The sequence below is a fragment of the Chlorocebus sabaeus genome, chromosome 25, assembly GCF_047675955.1.
Source record: "Chlorocebus sabaeus isolate Y175 chromosome 25, mChlSab1.0.hap1, whole genome shotgun sequence".
NCBI lineage: Eukaryota > Metazoa > Chordata > Mammalia > Primates > Cercopithecidae > Chlorocebus > Chlorocebus sabaeus.
This window is the reverse complement of record NC_132928.1, coordinates 75825325-75847975: the sequence shown is the minus strand read 5'-3', so window position 1 is coordinate 75847975 and position 22651 is coordinate 75825325. Positions and strand designations below refer to the sequence as shown.

The window sequence follows — 22651 nt, the reverse complement described above, 5'->3', positions numbered from 1 at the left end:
ACCTGGAACGCTCTAGCCCCAGGCCGTGGTCCTCAAGCTTAAGTGTGATCAAAATCACCTGGGAGGGTACTTAAACTCAATGCTGGGCTCAAGGCTGGAGTTTCTGATTCAGTAAACATGGAGTGAGACCCACAAATTTGCATTTCTAACAAGTCCCCAGGCCATTCTGCTCCTGCTGATCTAAGAACAAAATTTCCAGAACCTCTGTTTCAAGGGAAAGTTAGGAATTAGGCAAATACAGACGAAGCTGTGGGCATTCCAGGAAGAGGAAACCATGTACATAAAGGCACATGGGTAGAAAAGCAAAGCAATATCCTGGTTATGATCAAGTTAGGGTCACATAGAAGGAGCATAGTGTACAGCTAATCCTTGAACAACATGGGTTGAACCTTGTGGGTCCATTTCTACACAGATGTTTTTCAACAGATCCAGTTGGCCATCTGTATCCATGGGTTCCACATCTGCAAGCAAATGTGGATGGAAAATACAGTATTCATGAGATATGAAACCCACGGATGAGGGTTAACTTTATCTATATGCAGATTCTGCAGGGTTGTCTGCCAGATTTGAGTGTGCACAGATTTTGGGATCCTCCGGGGTCCTGGAACCAATCCCTCACAGATACCAGGTATGATGATATAAGATATCATCAGACTCAAAACCTTCGTGAATTAATTACCCAGTCAACTCCAGTCAGCTGAGAGCAATTGTGCTAGAATAGTTATCAGGCATAAAGCAATGACCAAAGTAAAAACAGCTGTCACGTGACCTGCACCTTTCCTCCTAAATTTTCTACTTTTGAACTGCCCCACCTCACCAGGTGTGCCCACTCTCTAAACTGAAACAGCCGCTAGTACCAACCAATTCAGCCATTGGGTGGATAACTGATCCCTTCCCTCTAAATGAAAAAGAATTACAAAATCCCTTTAGTTTAGTCAAGGCAAGATTGGGAATTTTCAAAAGGAATTTTAACGGAGAAAGACACACCGTTTTCATTTCACCATTTAAAAAAAAAAAATGTCTAGCCCAAACAAAGATTAACTTGGCTGGTGTAATTTCAAAACAGCTTACAAGGTATTAAAGGTGGAATTATATCTCCCCCAACAAAAATATTTTGAAGTCCTAACCCCCTCGTCCCTCAGAATGTAGCCTTATTTGGAAACAGAGTCTTTATGGCGGTAATCCAGTTAAAATGAGGTCATTCAGGTAGGCCTTAATCCAGTACTGCTGGTGTCCACATAAAAGAGGAAATTTGAACACGGAGACAGATACCCACAAAGGGAAGACTGTGAAGGCACGGGGAGTACACTGATGTGTACAGACCAGGATCAGAGGGATGTATCTATAAGCCAAGGAACATCAAGGGTTTCTGGCAAGCACCAGAAGATAAAGATACAAGGTTGAAACCTATAGGTTTCATGGCCCCACTGACAGCTTAGTCTCAAACTTCTGGCCTCTAGCACTTTGAGACAACAAACTTCTGTTGTTCTGAGTCACCCAGTCAGCAGTACTTTGTTAGGGCAGCCCTAGTAAACTGTTGCAGAAGGCAATTTCAAATTCTTTACATACACACAGGCACACACCCACACATACCACACACATCTTGGCATTTGTCATTTTAAATAGTATATCCACACGTTGCCTGCTGTCCTATGAAGTAGCCTTTGTAATCAGAGTAATAGCCCTCATTCTCAGCCACAATTGCATGGAAAGATTTGTTTTGTAATTTTTTTGGGTAATGATAAAGAGGATGATTCCCAGGGGTTCCCTTGTTCTTTGGGTGACAACATAAAATTAGCTGTTACCACCCACACTCAAATGAAAAGCCAATCAATGGTGCAGTGGCACCTGTCAATCTCGGGCCTGCCCAGCTGTCAGTCAATCTGGCCATAAACTTTGTTCCTTCTGCCCACTTTGTCTTGATCTTGAGAGGAGGAGTAATTTCCCACAGACTTGCACAAATAATTAATAAGTGAGCAGGAGCCACTTTAAATGCTATGTCTACAGAAATTCTAAGAATGCTGCTTGAAATCATTAGAGTCAGGGTCTTCCCCCTTCTGTTAGTATTTTAAAAGTTAGAATTAGAACCCATGACAATTATATACTTTGATAGATATGGTATGTTGGAGGAGACCCTACTGGTCTATGGTACTCAAAACTTACTGTCACCTGAAAAGACAACATGTCAACCGCATGGTCTAGAGAGGAGAGAACATGATCCAAACTTAAGAAGATGGTATAATTAAAGGTGGGGGAAGGGCATGAACTTCAACAGAGACAGTCCGTCTGGGCCAGAAATTTTACATTAACCTTATCTGTAATTCCCCACCCCAAAGTCCTTCATTTTATTTTATTTTTTAATTTTTATTTTTTATTTGCATATGTTCATGGGGTACAAATGCAATTGTGCTACATTGATATATTACATTGTGGTGAAGTCAGGACTTTCAGTGCAGAAGTTTTAAATTTTAGCTCTTTTTCTTTCTTTAGCAACTTAGTCTCCTACCTCTTTCTTAATCTCTTCTTTCACTTTCAGAAATAGGAATATCAACATACGGTTGACCCTCGAACAATACGGGTTTCAACCACATGGGTCCACTTATACACAGGTATATACACCTCTGCCACCCCTGAGACAGCAAGACCAACACCTCCTCTTCATACTCAATGTGAAGATGACAAAGATTAAAACCTTTATGGTCATCCACTTCCACTTAAAGAATAGGAAACATATATCCTCTTCCTTATGATTTCTTAATAACATTTTCTTTTCTCTAGCTTTATTATGAGTACAGTATATAATATAATACATATACATAATATGTGTCCATCAACTGTTTATGTTATTGATAAGGCTTCTGGTCAACAATAGGCTATTAGTTAAACTACTTTTGCAAAATTATGAAGAGAAATCTGACATAATTGACTCTATCTTGCGTCTAACCTCTAAGCTGTTGTTGGTCATTCCTGGGAGTAGGCCAAACTAACTTTGGAAGAAATTTAGTTTATGATTTAACCTTAAAGCAGGGTTCATAATAGCCCTTTCCAAAACTAAACCACCTTTGTAAGACTAATGAAAGTCTACAAGGTTAGGATGAGAGGGGCTGGAATTCTGCTAAGACCTAGGTGTACTTACAGATAACCAGGCATATTGTTCTGTGCATCATGAGATGTATAACTTCCCCCCGGTTACTCCCACAGATAACATGACTACTGTAGTACCTAAGATTGATATGTTGGGGTATTTTTCAGGCTTTTGCATTCTGGCAACTGACTGACCCCCCACCCAAAGGCAGACTTGTGACTCATGATCCAACTGGTCCTGTGGCCCCGTGATCCAGAAGCGAACACAGTGCACAAGGACCATTTTCCATACCCCTAAGAGTGCATCTCATTGAATCAACAGCACCCGTTCCTTAGTCTCCTGCCCACCAAAGTATGCTTGAAGATCCCCTAACCTCCAAGCCTTCAGGGAGACTGATTTGAGTCTCCCGTGTGGCTGGTCTCACATCAATTATACTCTTTCCTCATTGCAATGCCACAGTCTCAGTGAATTGATCTTGCCTGTGCAGCAAGTAGGACAAACCCATCAGGCAATTACATTAGTTACATTTGAGGGGGACCAAAAAACTCTACGTGGATTTTTGGCTGTGCAGGGGGTTGGCACCCCTAGCCCCCACATTGTTCAAGGGTTAACCATACTGACATCTCTCTCAAAATCCAACTACCCATTCAGTAGGGTCTCCCCCTGCCTATGAAAGGGAATGGAGATTTTCCACCCATCATGGCAAAGGAAGGTGTGAAACAGGAGGGGAGAGACATCAGAACAGAACAGGTGCTGTGCAGTCAGCACAGGAGACACTTTAGAGACAGGTCTTGTAACGTGGACACAAAAGAGGCATTGAAATAAGAGACCCCGTAATGGAAGTCATCTCAACTGACTCTGAATTACACTTCATTCTTGCTTGTTGAAAAGGAAAACCGTGTAAGTACTTACAGTAAATTAAGTTTGACATCTTCCTTCAGAAGAGAAGCGTCCTAATTTCCATCACATGCAGAGAGCAGCTGGATGCGCCGTCCTTGCTCCCTAATTACTGATTAACACAACAATGGTCTAATCATCCCTCCATATTTGAGGGATAATTTTGATTATTGCTTCTCCACACTTGAAGTGGGCTTCCTGGGGCCTTGTTTGGTACTTCACCCTCCAGTTAGGAGGACCCTGCTCACAGTGGAGCAATCACTGTTAATGCCAGACGAGGAGTCTGTACTCAATGGCCAGAAAGCATTGTACAAGAGCTCCATGCTATCCAAACCTCGTGGGGTTATGTCCCTATTCTGCAGTTTAAAATGAAACACTCAAATGTAAATATGACCAGACTGAAGAAGGTTTTTGGAAATCACTGTTTGCCTTTCCCCAATTACACAGGTTGCCCTCGTGATCTGAGTGGCCAGATCAGTGAATGAATGAGGAATGAGCAGCTTAGCTTCAGCCGCAGGACTCCCAAGTACTTCAGTAAGGAACAGCAGGGCAATCCTTAAGCCCGCCTATAAAATGTGGGTCGCATGAATACTACCATGACTATAGGGCTTTTGATAAGTCTGTACAGGTTAGGATGTCTCATATTCTGTTTGAAATGGCACTACAACAACTTTTAAATGACTGGGTGATTCTAACATAAGAGAAGACAAAGAACAGCATTTGCCCCTTCAAATTCAAAGGACAGAGCATTCATGTGTGATAATAGTGGGTAGGATGTTTTTCTGTTAAGCCTGGGGCTCCTCGAGGTGGATCACACATTATCAGTGCATTTTCTCATGCTGAAATGAAGTGATGATGTACTTGGAAGATTCAGCAGAGGAATGAGCATAAAATTACCTAACCCCAGCCCTGCCAGCATTATCTTGGGATCCATCTTTGACCCTCTGCAGCCTCAGAGAGATGGGTGTGATCCTAGGTGGACTTCGAGATAGCTCCACATAGTTCCAGACTTCTGTGATGTTTCAGCTTCATTGTGTAAACACAGGACCTCATTTGGGAATGCAGGCTCACGAGTACAAGCTGTTCCTCAGACTCCCTGCAGATCAAATGAGTGCCCTGCTTGGCATTTGCTTTCCATTTGCCACCCTTCTCACCTTCATCTCCCAGGCTGGTTCTGTTGATGTTAGTAACAATGTAGCAATTATGCAACAAGCACTGTACATACATTATTTCATCTAATCATCTGTTGTAATAATACTGTCCGTGTTGTTATCCCTGTTTTATAGATATAAAAACTGTAACTGAGAGAAAGAGGTTAATACATTGACAGAGGTTGCAGAGTTAACAGTCAGAATTTGTACCCAAGTCCACTCATTGTCAAAACTCACATGACACAGAATACTATATTGCCTCCAAGTATGAGCAAAAGAAGTAACTCTCCTTGACTTTTCACTACTTTGTAAAGCTGTTGGGAACAGGCCCCCCCCAAAATCTGGCCAAAAACTGGCCCCAAAACTGGCCATAAACAAAATCTCTGCAGCACTGTGACATGTTCCTGATGGCCATGAGGCCCACGCTGGAAGGTTGTGGGTTTACCGGAATGAGGGCAAGGAACACCTGGCCGGTCCAGGGCGGGTGGTGGGGGGAACCGCTTAAAGGCATTCTTAAACCACAAACAATACATGAGCGATCTGTGCCTTAAGGATATGCTCCTGCTGCAGATAAGAAGCCAGAGTCCACCCCTTTATTTCGGCCCATCCCTATGTTTCCCATAAGGAATACTTTTAGTTAATCTATAATCTATAGAAACAATGTTTATCACTGGCTTGCTGTCAATAAATATGTGGGTAAATCTCTGTTCGAGGCTCTCGGCTCTGAAGGCTGTGAGACCCCTGGTTTCCCACTCTACACCTCTATATTTCTGTGTGTGTGTCTTTAATTCCTCTAGCACCGCTGGGTTAGGGTCTCACCGACTGAGCTGGTCTCGGCATAAAGCAATATTAGTAAGTCTAGTCAGGAGACTGGCCTTTTAACTCCTGAGACATCTCGCATGAGTCAGATCCTCAGATTCTTTCTTATATGTGCAATCGCATGATATTTACTTGAAGGAAAAATACTTAAGGGTTATGAGTTTGAGCTCATCATAAAAGAAACGAATTTGTACCAGTGAGGTTTGGAAACTACATTTTCAAGGGGGTTAGCCCTAGGACATGGCCACTAATGAAAGCATATTCATTGATTCAGTCTTTACTCAGAGAACCTACATCCAAGGCATTCAGGATGCAGTGACAAATGAAACCGTCCTGGCCTTACGTGCTTCTAGTAGGCAAACTGAATAAGAAAGAGGTCATTACAATCCAACATGGCAAATCCTGTGAGTAAATGCGTGTAATAACCCAGTGGTGAGCACCTAAGCTGGGTAGAGGGTGTCAGGGAAGCCACATCTGTCTTTGAGGGCAGAGTCCAGCATTCCAGCAATGTCATGTTTCAGCATGTGGTTCAAAGGGCCACCAATTTTCCCAGGAAGACACATGTTTATTTGTCCTCTGTGATTAGTTGAAGAGAACTAGAGATACCTAGGTACACATTCTCAGTGCTTTGACTACAATTTTCAGTCAACTGAGAAATATCAGTCTAAATACAATCAGGGGAACAACTTGGGAATATTGGTGGAAGACTGCAGAAGACAAATTTCCACACTCTCGCCTCTCCAGTGGGGAATGTATCCATTCGTCCCCAAATCTCTTAGAATTCCTCTACAATCTGGTCTGACACTCTAGCATAAAGAGTGACCAAAGTATATAAATCGTAGCTTATGTGGAAAACAAAAATGTAGAAAGCAAGCAAGAAACCCTGACATCTTTATGAAATATGCCTGAAAAATAGCCAAATGATAAAATTTTCAAATAGCTGTAAGAGGCAGAACCAGTTTGAGGAATTCATGACCTAATCCACATATCCCCCAGATTCTGTGGGGAAGCACCGCAGGACAGTTATGGCAATGAAACGCTTTGGAATTTGTTGAAAAATGGCTGTGGTAGGATTCCCTCTAAGAACCAAGAAAGGGTTCAAAATCAACCTTTCTCAGGAAACAAGTTTAGATTTTTCTAGAGTTTCAAGACAGGCTCTAATTGTACAGAAACTTTTCTAGAATGGGTGGAGGAGGTGACAAGGCTTCTCAAGGGCCCCAACTCTCACCCAACAATGTTGACTGAGCACTCACTGCTTGGCCAAGCCCTGTGCCAGGAACTTGCCATAGAATCTCTCACTTAATCCTAAAACCACCACTGCCAGGAGATAGCATTCCCATTTTACAGATGAGAAAACCAAGATTCAGAGGGTTCATAGCATACCCAGACCCCATAGCTCATAGAGGGCAGTTTCACACCCAAATATGCAAAATTGTAGAAGGAGGTCTTCTGAAGTCAATAAGCTCAACAAACTAGTGGAACAAATGCTACACTGAGCAACCCTGAGGAAGCTTGCTTGCTTTCTTTTCTGTTAGCTAAAAGTTACTACCTTTTTCTTGGGCTCTGAAGTCTGCCTGGATGGTGGTATTTAATGTGAGGCAGCTGCAGACTGTGCCCCAAAGCAAATGAGGCTAGAAGAATTACCCTTTCTAAAAGCATCCCACCTGAGTGTCACAAAGATGTGCAGCTGAAACCAAGCCTGCCTTCTGTACATAAAGGAACCTGGGCAGGCAGACCCCTGGCTCTGGGGAGAGAAGGCGGAGAGCCTGCGGCCGGTAGGACCTCCCGGTAGCATTATGCGGCTGCTGCAGTGTGTCTTGCTGTGTGTTTCATTATCTCTTGTTTTGAGTGGTCAGCATAAGCCTGAGGCACCAGGTTATTCCAGTGTGCTCCACTGTGGGCTGTGGAGCTTCCAGTTTGCTGTAAACCTCAGTCAGGAGGCAACTTCTCCTCCTGTACTAATAACTTGGGGTAAGTTTGATGACTTGCCTTGCTTACCCAAGCAATGATGTCTCCTCTACTACCTAAGACATCTCCCCTACCTTCCTGTCTTGATACTTTCCCTCTCTGAACCTGTCGCATCTTTCTGCAAAAGAAATAGTCTAAGTTATAACTAGGTCTGATCTGAATCTGATTTCTCTCTTGTTCCTCTAATTGACAGTTGCTCCTTGGGGTTTAATGGCAAGGCTGACTGTCCTTTCTGGCACTGGAGACTGACTGCTGTCTTTTTACCTCTTCCCCACCCCTCCAGACAACCAAGGGCTGCCGCACAAGCTACAGAATGACTCTGACTGTGGCACCTGGATAAGAAAGGGTCCGGGCAGCTCCGTGGTGTTGGAGGCAACCTATAGCAGCAGCTGCTATGTCACTGAGTGGGTGAGTATGACCCAGTGGCCAGGGACACTGAGTGAAGCCCCTCATGCTACCATCCGGGCTGACTCCCAAGGGCCTGTCTCTCCAGGACTCCTACTACATCATGCCAGTCGGAGTTGAAGGAGTGGGTGCGGCTGAACACAAGATGGTTCCAGAGAGGAAGCTGCTCAAGTGTCCTATGGATCTTCTAGGTAAAGGCTGGAAGCTCTCAGGATCTGGGAGGGGTGAAAGTGCTCTTGGTCCTCTCTGACAGGTTCTGTGCAGTGACACCTGACACTAACGAAGGATCATGTCCCAACTCTCACCTCCATGGGCAATCCTTAGAATAACTACCAATTGAGATTCCTCAATGCCGAGGCACTATGGGTGTAAGCACTTCAGGTGTTACCTTCCCTAATCCTAACCTAGTGCTGCAAACACTACTTCTGGCCAGGTGCAGTGGCTCATGCCTGTAATCACAGCACTGTACGAGGCTGAGGCAGGTGGATCACCTGAGGTCAGGAGTTCGAGTCCAGCCTGACCAACATGGAGAAATCGTGTCTCTGCTAAAAATACAAAATCAGCCAGGTATGGTGGTGCATGCCTGCAATCCCAGCTACTTGGGAGGCTGAGGCAGGAGAATTGCTTGAACCTGGGAGGCAGAGGTTGCGATGAGCTGAGGTTGTGCCATTGTACTACAGCCTGGGCAACAAGAGTGAAACTGTTTCAAAAAAAAAAAAAAAAAAACCACCCAACCTATCTCTTGCCAGGAAGTTTGCCCAAGGGCCTATCACTGGTGAGTGACTGAGCTGGGATTCAAAGAACTCCCAGAACCAGGAGTTTTTCACCCATAGGGAGAATGATAGGAAAGAAAACTGAAGCTAGCAAGGGAACTTGGAACAACACCTCCATGGAGATAGATGTGCACTGAGACTAGGACCCAGGTCTCCCATCCCACCAGCTGGAGGGGTATCTGAGGTATCTGATCATTTCCCTAAGGAAACAGTAGGAAGTATGATGCCTACTCAACTTCAGAAAGTCTCGCCTGACTGAGAGCCCATCCTCAAAGTCAGAACAGACTCAAACTTTCAATTCCCTCTTCTCACCTGCCTTCCTTCCCAGTACATAGCCAGGATCGGCAGCACTAATAAAATGAGGACTCACAGGTCCTACCCCAGTTCTGAACCAGACCTGAACTCAAAAACAATCTTCAGATAACTCATATCCAAACTAAGACTTGAGAAACGCCTCTATAGAACAGAAGGATTGCTACTTGAAGGAGTAAGAAGCTCCCACTGCTTCTACGAATCTTGTTGGCATTCTTTTATTTTTAAAAAAAACTAATGTCAGGGCACTCTTACAAGGTGACTTAATGTTGACAACCTCCCAAGACTTAATCTACAGCATGTAACCGCTCAAGACTGTATCTACAATATGGAATAGATACACCTATTTCAATCATCTACACATCTACAGGAATCCAAAGTCAATGACTTGTATCAAAATGGTATCTAACTTTTCCATTACCTAACCTGACTTACTCTTTTTCAAAACCCAGCCCGAGATGCTCCAGATACTGACTGGTGTGACTCCATCCCAGCGCGGGACAGGCTGCCGTGTGCACCTTCACCCATCTCTCGAGGAGACTGTGAGGGGCTAGGCTGCTGTTACAGCTCTGAGGAGGTGAATTCCTGCTACTACGGAAACACCGGTGAGTAATTGAGCACACCTCTGAAACCAGCTGAGGAAGTGTGCCAATTATAGTGAAATCCGGAGAGGGGTTTGCTCAGAAAGCAAACGCACGTGATAGCAGGCTGCCATGTAGCCACGCGTCCAAGAACACCGGATCCCAAAGTAACAGACCTTTCTACAGCTTCCACTGTCCGTTCTCCCAGAATCCAGATATAAAGCCAATAACACTTAGACTTGAAGGCTATGTGCCAGATAATGGCTAGTGCCAAATACTGCTAATTGACAGAAACTTAACTTTTCTCCAAGGAACAGCGACTTTGGCTGATACTCTGGGATTGTTTAGGGAGCCTCACTTCAAGGCTGTTGCTTTCTGCATGTTTCAAATCCTGCTCTGAGGTTTTCTAACAGAAATTCAACCTCAGAGTATTATGGGTTCGTGCAGAAATAATCACAGCCTTTGCCACAATGGCAAAAGCTGGGATTACTTCTGCACCAACCTAATACATTGCACACTCTATTCTAAGATCTTAATCTTAATTGACAAGCAAAATGAGGTAGGAGCTACTATCCCCCTCTTAAATAAAACTGAAGGAGGCACAATACCTTGCCTGAGGTCGCACAATAAGTTGGGGAGGTAAGACTCAACCCCAGGAGCTCATTTAGAGCCCGGGTTAAACTGGGTGGCTGATCTTGCACTGAGGCCATCAGCCGGGAACACCCAGCTTCTCAGTGGGATTAAAAGTAAGTGGTTAGACTTTCATCTGGTTCTCCCCTTAATGGGAGAGATGACCTGCCTTCAGCATAGCTGCTCTGTTTCAGTGACCTTGCATTGTACCCGAGAGGGCCATTTCTCTATCGCTGTGTCTCGGAACGTGGCCTCACCACCACTGCTCTTGGATTCTGTGCGCTTGGCCCTTAGGAATGACAGTGCGTGTAACCCTGTGATGGCAACACAAGCTTTTGTTCTGTTCCAGTTTCCATTTACTTCCTGTGGCACCACAAGACAGGTGAGCAGTTGGGCTTTGTTTCTGGCTCTGGAAGTCGGGTGGGAACGTCATAGTGACTAGTGGGGGAGGGCTGAAATACGCTGGCCATGAAGGATACTTGTGACTACTGCTTAGTTTGGGAGAGTCTCTAGGGCAGGAGAACACCTCATCACTGAAAAAGTTAATCTCTTCTGGGTGTTCAGCTAAGAGCATCACAGCTGTGATCTAGCTAAGAGGCTGTCATTTACCAAGCCATAGAGAAGAAACCAGCAGGGATGCTGACTGGAATTGGTAGTGCTTCAGCTGCCTCTTCTAGGTACTCAAATTCCCCTTCCAATTCCTTTGTCCTGAAATAAGGCAAAGTGATAACTTGCCAGGATGTCACTGCTATGTGTTCTCCCCTCTGCTGAAGGAATAGGAAATGTAACATACGACAGGGTAGCATTGCTGAGGACTTAGACCAGATGCGAGTCAAGCAGCGTAACACTAACAGAAATGATCAAGATTTCTCCATCTGTTCCTGTAGATCACTGGAGACCGAGCAGTATATGAAAATGAACTGGTAGCAACTAGGGATGTGAAAAATGGGAGCCACGGCTCTGTCACTCGTGACAGCATCTTCAGGTAAGGGCTTGCGTAACCTGACCCTGCTTGACCAGAATGACTTCCCCTCTTCCATAAAGTGGGCATTCTCGGGTAAGCCCTGAATCCACAAATGAGCACTCCTTGGTACTAGGAGAACCTGTCTGCTACCTTGGTTCACCAATCTCACTGCCTATTACTTAAGTCCATCTGTATTGCTGTCTCCAACCTGACCTAAGTCTCAAGCTCACCTGGAGTTCTGCTATTTCACTTAACGATTTTTTTCTCATTTTGGCCTTCTCCATTCTACATTTTAGCCTACATTTCTCCATTTTACATCTTGGCCTTCTCCATTGTCCATGCTGTAGCCAAAAGAATTCCTCTAAAACCTTAGGTCTATCATATCACACACCTTAAAGCCATGGAAAAAAACAAAGCTTTAAGATGAACATCGGGACCCTGCATAAAACAGCTCCTACTTCATCTCCAGCCTGTTCACTCTGAACATTCTCAGCCCCTCACTCCCTGTTCCCGATTGCAGCCTGGTTCTTCTATGGAACTCTCAAAGGGCCTCAAGCACTTTCTTGCCTCAAGACTTTGCTCTATATTGGGTGAGGGTCTCCATCTACTTCAAGTTGATTTTCTTTCACCTTCATATCAAGGTACCTCTAAGGTCTTCCCTGATCTCCTCTACAGTAGGTCTGTTTCTCATGATGCATCTTTATTTGTGTGCTTATCTCCAATTCAAACATTGGTCCTACTTGCATATTGGTCTCCCCAGCTAAAATACAGCTCCCAGCAGGATGGGAACCACATCCATCATACTTATACACTTGCCTAGCACTTAATGTTTTCCTTGAGTTAAAAAGAAAGGATGTGTATAACTGACACCTGCCTCTCCCACAACCAACTAGTCAAAATCTTGTTTCTCTGCAGGCTCCATGTCAGCTGCAGCTACTCAGTAAGTAGCAACTCTCTCCCAATCAAGGCCCAGGTTTTTACTCTCCCACCACCCTTTCCTGAGACCCAGCCTGGATCCCTCACTCTGGAACTTCAGATTGCCAAAGGTATGACCCCCTTGGCTGGAGTATCTGGCCTATAGTCTAAATCCAGTCTTCTGGGGCATGAAGACCCTAACTTAATAACAAGACACTTAAGCGGCTTGGGGCTATTTAAGGGGGTGACAGTCCCTCAAGTCACTGAGAGGTTACTACTTTAAATCCTTATTTCTGCCTCTTGCAGATAAAAACTATGGCTCCTACTATGGTGTTGGTGACTACCCCGTGGTGAAATTGCTTCGGGATCCCATCTATGTGGAGGTCTCCATCCTTCACAGAACAGACCCCTCCCTGGGGCTGCTCCTACATCAGTGTTGGGCAACACCCAGCACAGACCCCCTGAGTCAGCCACAGTGGCCCATCCTGGTAAAGGGGTAAGTGGTTCTTTCATGTACCGGTGCTGAGACTCTCAAGCCCATCCTGACTGCCAGGTCTCTTGGTCTAGCTGCCCCTACATTGGAGACAACTATCAGACTCAGCTGATCCCTGTCCAGAAAGCCTTGGATCTTCCATTTCCCTCTCACTACCAGCGCTTCAGCATCTTCACCTTCAGCTTTGTGGACCCTACAGCTGAGAAACAGGCCCTCAGGGGACCGGTAGGATGTTCCCTTCCATGACCCTCACCAGGGCTCTGAACCTCCCCAACTTACAACTGTTTCCATGTCCTATTACTCTGCAGCCAAGGAAGCCCTTTAATGCTGGCTGTTGGTACTCAGAGCAACCCTTGTTACCAATCACATGAGTGGCATCTGTCAATTGGACTCCAGTTCCTTAGTGCTGTTGTGATATCAACTTGGACCATATCAATTTTCTGATAACTTCCTGAACCTCTTCCTGGGGAGACAAAGTAGGTTTAGAGACACGTAGCATGGTGATACTACAAATGATCTGAATTCTGTTGGCTCCCAGGTGCATCTGCACTGCAGCGTGTCAGTCTGCCAGCCTGCTGAGACACCATCCTGTGCGGTAACCTGTCCTGATCTCAGTCGTGAGTATCTAAGCTGATTGTATGTTAGAGGACAGACTTGAATGAATCTTGAGTCCCATGTCTAACCTTTCCTAGTCTCTGGCTAAACAACTCAAAGTGAAGATTCATCTTACTAAGGCTTCTCTAATTACTTGCAGTGCCACAGAACAAAGGTGACTAGCTTCCCAGAATCCCATGTCTAAGATAAGCTATAAATGTTCGGGTAACCCTCAACCTTAGCTTTTTCCATATGAACTTGAATTCATGCACAAACCAAGGCAGTTTATGGCCATCTTATGTCTCATTTTAACAAGATACACCTGGATAGTAAACATGTCTAAACCTGCTTGACAGGTCTGGCAATGCAACCTAAAGATCTATAAGTAGAATGAGTGGACCTAGAATGTGGTCTCTAGTTGGTTGGGGCCAATGCTTCTAAGTCAATGTGTCTGTATGTCTACCTGATTCTACCTTTACTTGTCTAGCCTCTGAGTTGGCATTCATGACCTCTGAAGCTTTAAGTCCCTTCTAGCAAAACTCATAGTAACTAAATGGTGCTTCTTATGCAAAGTACAACATTAAATACTTTAACATCTCCAAAAATGCATATTATCCCTACTTCTAAAGAAGGAACCACCTTAGATTAAGGTCCTACAACTGGCAAAAGAAGTAGAATTAAAACAGTTCTACACTGTTTCTTTTTTGAGACCAGTTCTTGCTCTGTCATGCAGGCTGGAGTGCAATGGCATGAGTATAGTTCATGGTAGCCTCAACCTCCTGAGCTCAAGTGATCCGCCTAGTTCAGCCTCCCAAGTAACTAGGACTTATAGGCATATTCCACTATACCCAGCTTGTCTTTTTTTTTTTTTTTTTTTTTTTTTTTTGAGAGGGAGTTTTTCTTTTTTGCCCAGGCTTGAGTACAATGGTGAGATCTTGGCTTGCTTGCAATCTCCGCCTCCCGGGTTCACATGATTTTCCTGCCTCAGCCTCCTGAGTAGCTGGGATTATAGGCATGTGCCACAAAGTCCAGCTAATTTTGTATTAGTAGAGACAGGGTTTCACCATGTTGGTCAGGCTGGTCTTGAACTCCTGACTTCAGGTGATCCACCCATCTCGGCCTCCCAGTGTTGGGATTACAGTTGTGAGACACCACACCTGGCCTTTTTTTTTTTTTTTTTTTTTTTTTAAATAGAGATGGATCTTGCTATGTTGCTTGGGCTGCTCTCAAACTCCAGAAATATTTTTCCTCCTCACAGTCCACCTGCATATCTGTTTCCCATTCTTCCACTTGCCATCTTTCTTAATACAACATAGAATACAGAAAACATAAAACTATTTATATTTCAAGTGAATCAAATTGTTTTTTCATTTGAAAACCAGAACTAAACTCATTAAATTTCTCTGCACCTCAGCCTCCAAGTTCTGTTCTACTAGTTACCTTTGAATCACAGGGAAAGATCTCTGAATTATAAACATGTTACTGTCAAAGGACTCTATTTAGAAAAGCATGGCAGTTCAGGGATAGTTTCTAACATCTTTATAGCAAAGTCCTGGTGAAACTAAGGTAATGGCATCAGATATAAAATCTCAATTGTTCAAGTATGTATTAATACACTTAATGAGGTTTTTTTAAGGCATAGAACCAAGCTTTATAGAGACTTGGCCTTGTACCAAAACATTTTCTATCCCTGCTCTATGGGTGCAAAAACTAATGAATTACTAGGTCTCATTTCTCTAACAGGAAGAAATTCAGGCACCATTTTTCAGAACACTACTGCTAGTGTTTCTAGCAAAGGCCCCATGATTCTACTCCAAGCCACTAAGGACCCTCCAGAAAAGCTCCGTAAGTATCCAAGAGGAGGAGATCTAACTAGTGAACCAAACTACCAGTCAAACCAAATTCTTCCTTTCTACCCCTTGTGTTCTAGTCAAAAGAAATTGACCTTCCTATAGCAGAAGACTGCTAGTCTTTGTCAGGACACCGAATCATTTGGTTTTAGTATACATTAATCTACCTTTCCATCCTCCAGGTGCTCCTGTAGACTCAAAAGTTCTGTGGGTGGCAGGCCTTTCTGGGACCTTAATCCTTGGAGGCTTGTTAGTATCCTACTTGGCTATCAAGAGACAGCTGAATTGTCCAGACCAAACATGTCAATAAAACCAGACTGTACTCCCAGCCTGTGCTGAGCTTCTCATTTGAAAGGTAAAAGGTTACTTTCAGTCTAGTTCATCTCTTCATGTCATTTTATCTCTTAAGCTTGGCAGTATAACTCAACTGAGAATAGAATAAAAACTGATACAAAAATTTCAGGCTTAGCAGAGGTCTTAGGTCAGAACACAGAATAAAATTCTTCCATAAGATCAATGAAACTAGGGTAAAACTAATTATGAATCTAGATAGCTGGTTCTCAAACTTGAGTGCCTCAGGATCATGGGAGGGCTGGTAGAAACAGATGACTGGTCCCATTCTCAGAGTTGGATTCAGTAAGTCTGGACAAAGGCTTAAACTCACATTTCTAACCATTTCCTAGATGATGCTGATCTTCCCTGGTCTGAGCACCAGACTTAAACCAATGTCTAGAACAGTGACTAAAGGTATCTGATTATCGATTGGCCAACTGGAGGTGCCTTGATCATCAGAGACTTAGTTTTGAGCCAAACTGACAAGTTAGTTTCCTAGTCTTAAGAACTAAGACTTAAAAAAAAAAAAAAGGGGGGGGGGGGGTGGTAGGGATATCATCACTGACTTCTCAAGGCAAATGTCCTGTTTAAGGAACTTTCTTGTAACTGATGCTGCTGGTCAGCCATACTCTGCGGTACTCCCTATTCTCACTGAAGTTCTGAAACTAATCCTGGTTCTATCAACTTCACCTACTTATTTTTCAGGGAATAACTTTTAAATTGACCTTTCAGCAAGCTAAAGGTGTTATACTCCTGAACAGCTGCTTTGTAATCAAGCCAACCCTACTTCAAATTGCTAATCTGGATGTAAACCCTGACCTTACAGGGATACATGGTTTTCATGCAACAAACTACCCTAGAAGCTTGATGTTAACATACTTGAGCCTCATGAAAATATCATAGTATTCATTCATCCCCCGCGTCTAGAATCTGGGACAGATCCAAGTCAAATAACTTGCCCAGGGCCACTTGAGCAACAAAAGATAGACTCCAGTTCAAGTTCTAGCACTAACTTTGTACCCTTAACTCCCTATGGTACTGAAAACTCAGTTCCTCAGAAAGACTAGTTGCCAGTGGTAGGCACCGGTACAGCTTGACAAAGGGTTGTCTTAGGCTTATGGAATGATAATGATTTGGGGAGACAATGGCTATGTTACATGCAAAGGTCTGTCTGTTGACCTGTGCTGAAGTCAGACATTTAGAGAAGAGTAGTCGCTGACTGCAGTGGGGTAGTGTTTGGTGACTAGGTTAAACAACTCAAGTACAAATATAACTTGGTAATCAGATGAAACAATATTGAATATTATAACATATTCCAGGTTTTACTTTCCTATTCAATCTCTGAATATACTCACAACAAATTTTAAATGTTAAACATTAATTGGAAAGACTATGTACTTCTAGATATTAGATTGTTGGGAAAACTTATAGCCAACTATTTTCCAATAGCTGAATAGAACCTGTTTTAAACTAAAATTCTAACCAAACTTCAAGTGCTCAACAGCTGCTGCTGGCAGGGAGCTATTCTAACTAGTTGCTGTATGACTCAAGTCTACTCAATTAAAATGTATATTGGCTATATAAGCAGCATAGTAGGCATTGGCAATGAACAGGAAGGCTTCCTCAGCAACTCTGACAAATGTCAGATGATTCAAAGAAACAAAGTTGGGTAAATGGGAGAAGGGAATTGCTAAGTCTCATCTTTTTCTATGAGGAAATAGATATGGGCATAAGATTTTAGCCTATCCCTCTAAAACAAAGCCAGTGTATAGAGTTCTCTAAATGCAACTGACCTGACAAGCCAGGAATCTGAGTTTCCAAAAGAGGAAAAAGCTTTAACACAGAACCTGGCATATAGGTCACTTGCCCCTGTAAGAGGAGGGTGGTGGCCCAGATGCGGTGGCTCAAGCCTGTAATTCCAGCACTTGGGGAGTCCGAGATGGGCGGATCACGAGGTCAGGAGATCAAGACCATCCTTGCTAACACAGTGAAACCCTGTCTACTAAATACAAACTAGCCAGGTGAGGTGGCAGGTGCCTGTAGTCCCTACTACTCTGGAGGCTGAGGCAGGAAAACAGCGTAAACCCGGGAGGCGGAGCTTGCAGCGAGCTGAGATCAGGACACTGCACTCCAGCCTGGGCAACAGCAAGACTATCTCAAAAAAAAAAAGTAACACGTGTACTAACCGATGGATACTGCATTTAAAGAAAACCCTGGTACTTAAGCCTCTACTGAGGACTTGCCAGATTCTCTAGCAGGGTTTCTGGGACTATTTATATTAACATGGTATGCCTTCAAAGGGAGCAAAATCTATTTCCCTTATTTTACCATGAAACCTTTTTCAGAATGTGTAATTCCACAGAGCGTATTTCTGCAGATACAGTGTTACTGGTTTTCTAACAATCTTAGAAGTTAGTCTGATCAGAGAAAGTGTTGCAAGGAAAGACTTAAAAGGTCTCTGAATAGTCTCTGGCCAAAATCTAGCTTGAAGTTGAGTTACTTGAGAAGTCAGTTCGAACCATCAGCTTATAGTTTAATATAGCCTCGTAGCTAAACCAGAAACTTGATTATTCCCCTCAGAGGCCCCATTAAACCTCAAGTTTGGGGGCATCTATCCAATTTTAAATAGCTTCTATCAAGTAACTTATGAGACTGCTACCCCAAACTTATTCATTGTCCTCCAAATGGGTTTAACTTTAGTTAACTCATTTCTAGTTAAACCGCTAGTTCTTTCCCTTCCAACTAAAGAATTGTTCTGATCAATCCAGAATAATGTAATTCATCCCTGTATCTTTTTTTCCTAGAGAAAAAATAACTATTCCTTGTGTGGCTCTTGCTAACTGATCTTGTAGATAAGTATTCTACACATAAGCAACATGGCAACACAGCTTCCTATTCTAATATGGTGGGGTAGCTTTCCACTGCAGTTGTCAGCCTCAGCTTCCCCTGGCGTGTCTTGCCTGCATACTGTGTAACAGTTCTAGCTACCCTGAATTCCTTGAGGGTTGGTACCCATTTTTGGAAACAAATTATTCCATTAGTTTAGTGTCAGCTCCTTGTCATGCTTGTCTGTGAAGCTCTGAAAGGGGGCCATATGTCTGTCTCCTCTTATCTCTCTAGTTTGACACTTGAGTCCATAATAGCAGATCCTATTAAGTCAGTTTCCCTCCCCTGTGTTAGCCAGGGTATTCCTGTTCATGTCTGTCTCACAAGAAAGCTTTACCAAGTCAATGAAGAGACAGGCTGTAGAATGAGAAACATCTGCAAGCCATACATCTGATAAGGGGTTAATGTCTAAAATGTAACTCAATAAGGAACCCAAACAAAAATGGGTAAAGGACATGAGTAGGCATCTCAAGGGAAACACAAATGACCAACAGATTAGTGATGCTAAGCATTCTCACTTACTAGGGAAGTGCAAATTAAAACCAATGAGATCACCTCCTGCCCATCAGAATGGCTGTTATCAAAAAGGAAAGTGTTGGTGAGGATGTAGAGAAAAGGGAACCCTTGAACCCTGTAGGTGGGAATGTAAATTAGTATAGCCATCACAGAAAATGTTATGGAGGTTCTTCAAAAAAAAATAGAACTACCCCCATGAGCCAGCAATCCCACTAGTGTGTATGTATCCAAAGGAAGTGAAATTGGTAGGTTGATGAGATATCTACACTCCCATAGTCATAGCACTATTGACAATAGCTACTAAATCAAAGTTTCCATCAATGGATAGATGAAGAAAGTGGTATATGTATACAATGAACTACATTGAGTCTTAAAGGAAATCTTGTCATTTGTGACATGAACTTAGAGGAAAAGTTTAAAATAAACCAGTCATAGAAAAAGTATATTATCTCACTTAAACACATAATCTTGAATTTATAGAAGCAGAGAGTAGAATGGTAGTTACTTGTGTGCAGAGGGTGAGATGGAAAGATGTTTCTCAAAGGCTAGAAACTCTCAGGAATAAGTTCAAGGGATCTTTTGTATACCGTGGTGACTACAAATTGGGTTCTCATAAAATAAGTGAGGTAATTCATGTTAGTATGATTCAGCCATCCACCAATGTATACACATCTCAATGTGTTATATATAACAGTGTTAAGGCCAATTAAATTCTATAGCACATAAACAAGATTGAGAGAAGTTGAAGGTCTGCTGGTCACCAACAACTTAGGAATTGAATACTTGAAGCCTTAAGATTCTTTTCGTCACTTTCCAGGGAAATATTTATCTTGGCTTACCTTGGAAGTCTAACCTGAGAGAACTAAGGAAGCTGGCAGGTGACTGGAAACAGCATCTTGGCTTTAGCCCCCATGTATTGAAACATTTTATTGGATCCTTATTTTGGACAAAGTTCCCTTTTGTATTAGGAAATGAAGTCAGTACTCTAGTCCAACAACCAACATGGAACTTGTTTACATGGTCTGGTAACAATAATGGTAGGAAACCAGAAGTTGAAGCTGATGTTATAGCAGTTATTTGGAAAGAAGCCTATTCAAACAATGTCATGTTCCCTGCCACTCCCATTTTCACCCAGAATATTCAGACCAGAAGAGCCGGATACTGTTGGCAGAGATGTACTCTCTGAACTCAACTTTCTCACCTCTGAAATAGAAAACTATCAATTGTTCCTAGCTATCTGGCTCTAAATTTTTGGTTCTTAGAACATTCTTAATCCCCTTCAGTTATTTTCCATGGGTCTTGATTTCCAGCTGTCCCTTGGAAACTCTACTCCCATGATTTCTAGTTCAGTTTTCATGCGGTGAATGGACAATATGCTTTTGTGTCTTATACCACAGCACATTTCTGCCTTCTAAGGGCTAAATGTCAGCTACTGTTTATTAAAGATTTGATTAAGCCTTACTGCAACATCTGCAGGCCAGAGGGAGCAGAGATTGGATAGCTGTGCCACTTAATTGCCTCTTTCTACTTTTTCCAAGAAGTACTGCTTTTTAACCCTTGCTAATGTAAAAGACACTGGTAGACATTGCCAGAGGGAAACCACCTTCCCCTGTACTTCCAAGTACCCAATCAGGTGACAAGAAACGGCCAAATCAAGTGAAATTTCTCATTTTGAGCACAGTGGTTGGGAAGGATACTTCCATGAGACTAGTCTGTTTTTGTTTTAAAGGTGGTAGAATAATAGGCTCTCAATGACACTGGATAAAATAAGTTGTACCTGGCTGGGTGCGGTGGTTCACATTTAGCCACATGGCTGACATTTAGCTCTTAGAGGGCAGAAATGTGCTGTGGTGTAAGACACAAAAGCATATTGTCCCCTCACAGCATGAAAACTGAACAAGAAATCATGGGAGTAGAGTTTCCAAGGGACAGATGGAAATCAAGACCCATGGAATAGAACTGAAGAGGATTAAGAATGTAATCCCAGCACTTAGGGAGGCTGAAGCGGGGTGGATCACGAGGTCAGGAGCTCAAGACCATCCTGGTTAACATGGTGAATCATCCTCTCTACTAAAATACAAAAATATTAGCCAGGCATGGTGGCGGGCACCTGTAGTCCCAGCTACTCAGGAGGCTGAGGCAGGGGAATCGCTTGAACCCAGGAGGCGGAGGTTGCAGTGAGCCAAGATCGCATCACTGCACTCCAGCCTGGCAACAGAGCAAGACTCTGTCTCAAGGGAGAAAAAAGTTGTACCTGCCAAATTTTGTCTTGGAATCTAAATATTGGAATAAGGGGCTGGATTATAGTTATTACATGTTTACCAATTGTTATGTGATTCATCAGTTAATTTATCTGGTCTTTGTTTTGTGCTACTAGAATATCTCAGACTAGGTCGTTTATAATGGAAGGAATTTATAGGGTCCCAGTTCTGGAAGTTGGGAAGTCCTAAATCAAGGTGTCAGCATCTGGTGAGGGCCACCTTGCTGTGGAGACAGTAAGAAGCAGCCAAACTTGCCCTTTTATAATGGTACCAACCCCACCCATGAGGGTGAAGCTCTCATGGCCTAATGACCTCTTAATGGTCCTACCTCTTAGTACTGTTACAATGGCTCTTTTTTTTTTTTTGTCCTCTTTTTTTTTTTTTTTTTTTTTTTTTTGAGACAGTCTTGCTCTATTGTGCAGGCTGGAGTGTAGTGGCAAGATCTCAGTTCACTGCAACCTTTGCCTCTCAGGTTCAAGCAATTCTCCCACGTAGCTGAGATTGCAAGTGTGCACCTCCATGCGCAGCGAATTTTTGTATATTTAGTACAGATGGGATTTCACCATGTTGGCCAGGCTGGTCTGGAACTCCTGACCTCAGATGATCCATCTGCCTCAGCCTCCCAAAATTCTAGGATTACAGGTGTGAGCCACGGTGCCCGGCCCAGCCTGACAATTAAATTTCAACAGGAGTTTTGGAAGGGACAAGCATTCAAACTATTATATCCCCTCATCAGTCTACAAGCAGTCCTCTCAGAACATTAAATTTATCTTATATGTGTCAAAAACACCTAGGAGATTATTTCCAAAGAAAACAAGGGGGAAAAGTTGGGAAATGTTTGTGAAAGGATACAAAATTTCAGCTACGAAGAATAAGTTCAAGAATTTTACAACATGGTGACTGTAGTTAATAACAATGTGAAAATTGCTAAGAGTAGATTGTGTTCTCACCACAAAAAAAAAAAAGAGGTGATGTATGTGTTAGCTAGCTCGACTTTGCTATTCCACAACGTATACATCTCAAAACACTGGCAGGGTGTGGTGGCTCACGCCTGTAATCCCAGCACTTTGGGAGGCTGAGTCGGGTGGATCACTTGAGGTCAGGAGTTCGAGACCAGCACTGGCCAACATGATGAAACTCCATTTCTACTAAAATACAAAACTTTTAGCTGGTCATGGTGGTGCGTGCCTGTAATCCCAGCTACTCGAGAGGTTGAGG

At 43.2% G+C, this 22651-nt stretch overlaps 1 protein-coding gene across 1 annotated transcript; it reads left to right on the top strand.

Moving 5' to 3' along the window:
* The first annotated feature begins 7748 nt into the window (after window positions 1-7748).
* ZP4 (zona pellucida glycoprotein 4) lies at window positions 7749-15747 on the top strand. The gene is made up of 13 exons (XM_037986247.2): window positions 7749-7923; window positions 8204-8328; window positions 8414-8516; window positions 9863-10015; window positions 10816-11003; window positions 11509-11606; window positions 12501-12631; window positions 12807-12996; window positions 13068-13218; window positions 13532-13610; window positions 13868-13870; window positions 15331-15432; window positions 15620-15747. Exons 1-13 carry the CDS (start codon window positions 7749-7751, stop codon window positions 15745-15747), a joined length of 1626 nt encoding a protein of 541 aa, XP_037842175.2.
* The last annotated feature ends 6904 nt before the right edge of the window (window positions 15748-22651 follow it).

Bases quoted from the DNA above. Each gene is read 5' to 3' on its own strand.
- ZP4 (XM_037986247.2), top strand. From the start codon at position 7,749: ATGCGGCTGCTGCAGTGTGTCTTGCTGTGTGTTTCATTATCTCTTGTT. The intron at 11,607-12,500 runs GTAAGGGCTTGC...GTTTCTCTGCAG, and splicing joins ACTCGTGACAGCATCTTCAG to GCTCCATGTCAGCTGCAGCT. The intron at 12,997-13,067 runs GTAAGTGGTTCT...CTCTTGGTCTAG, and splicing joins TGGCCCATCCTGGTAAAGGG to CTGCCCCTACATTGGAGACA.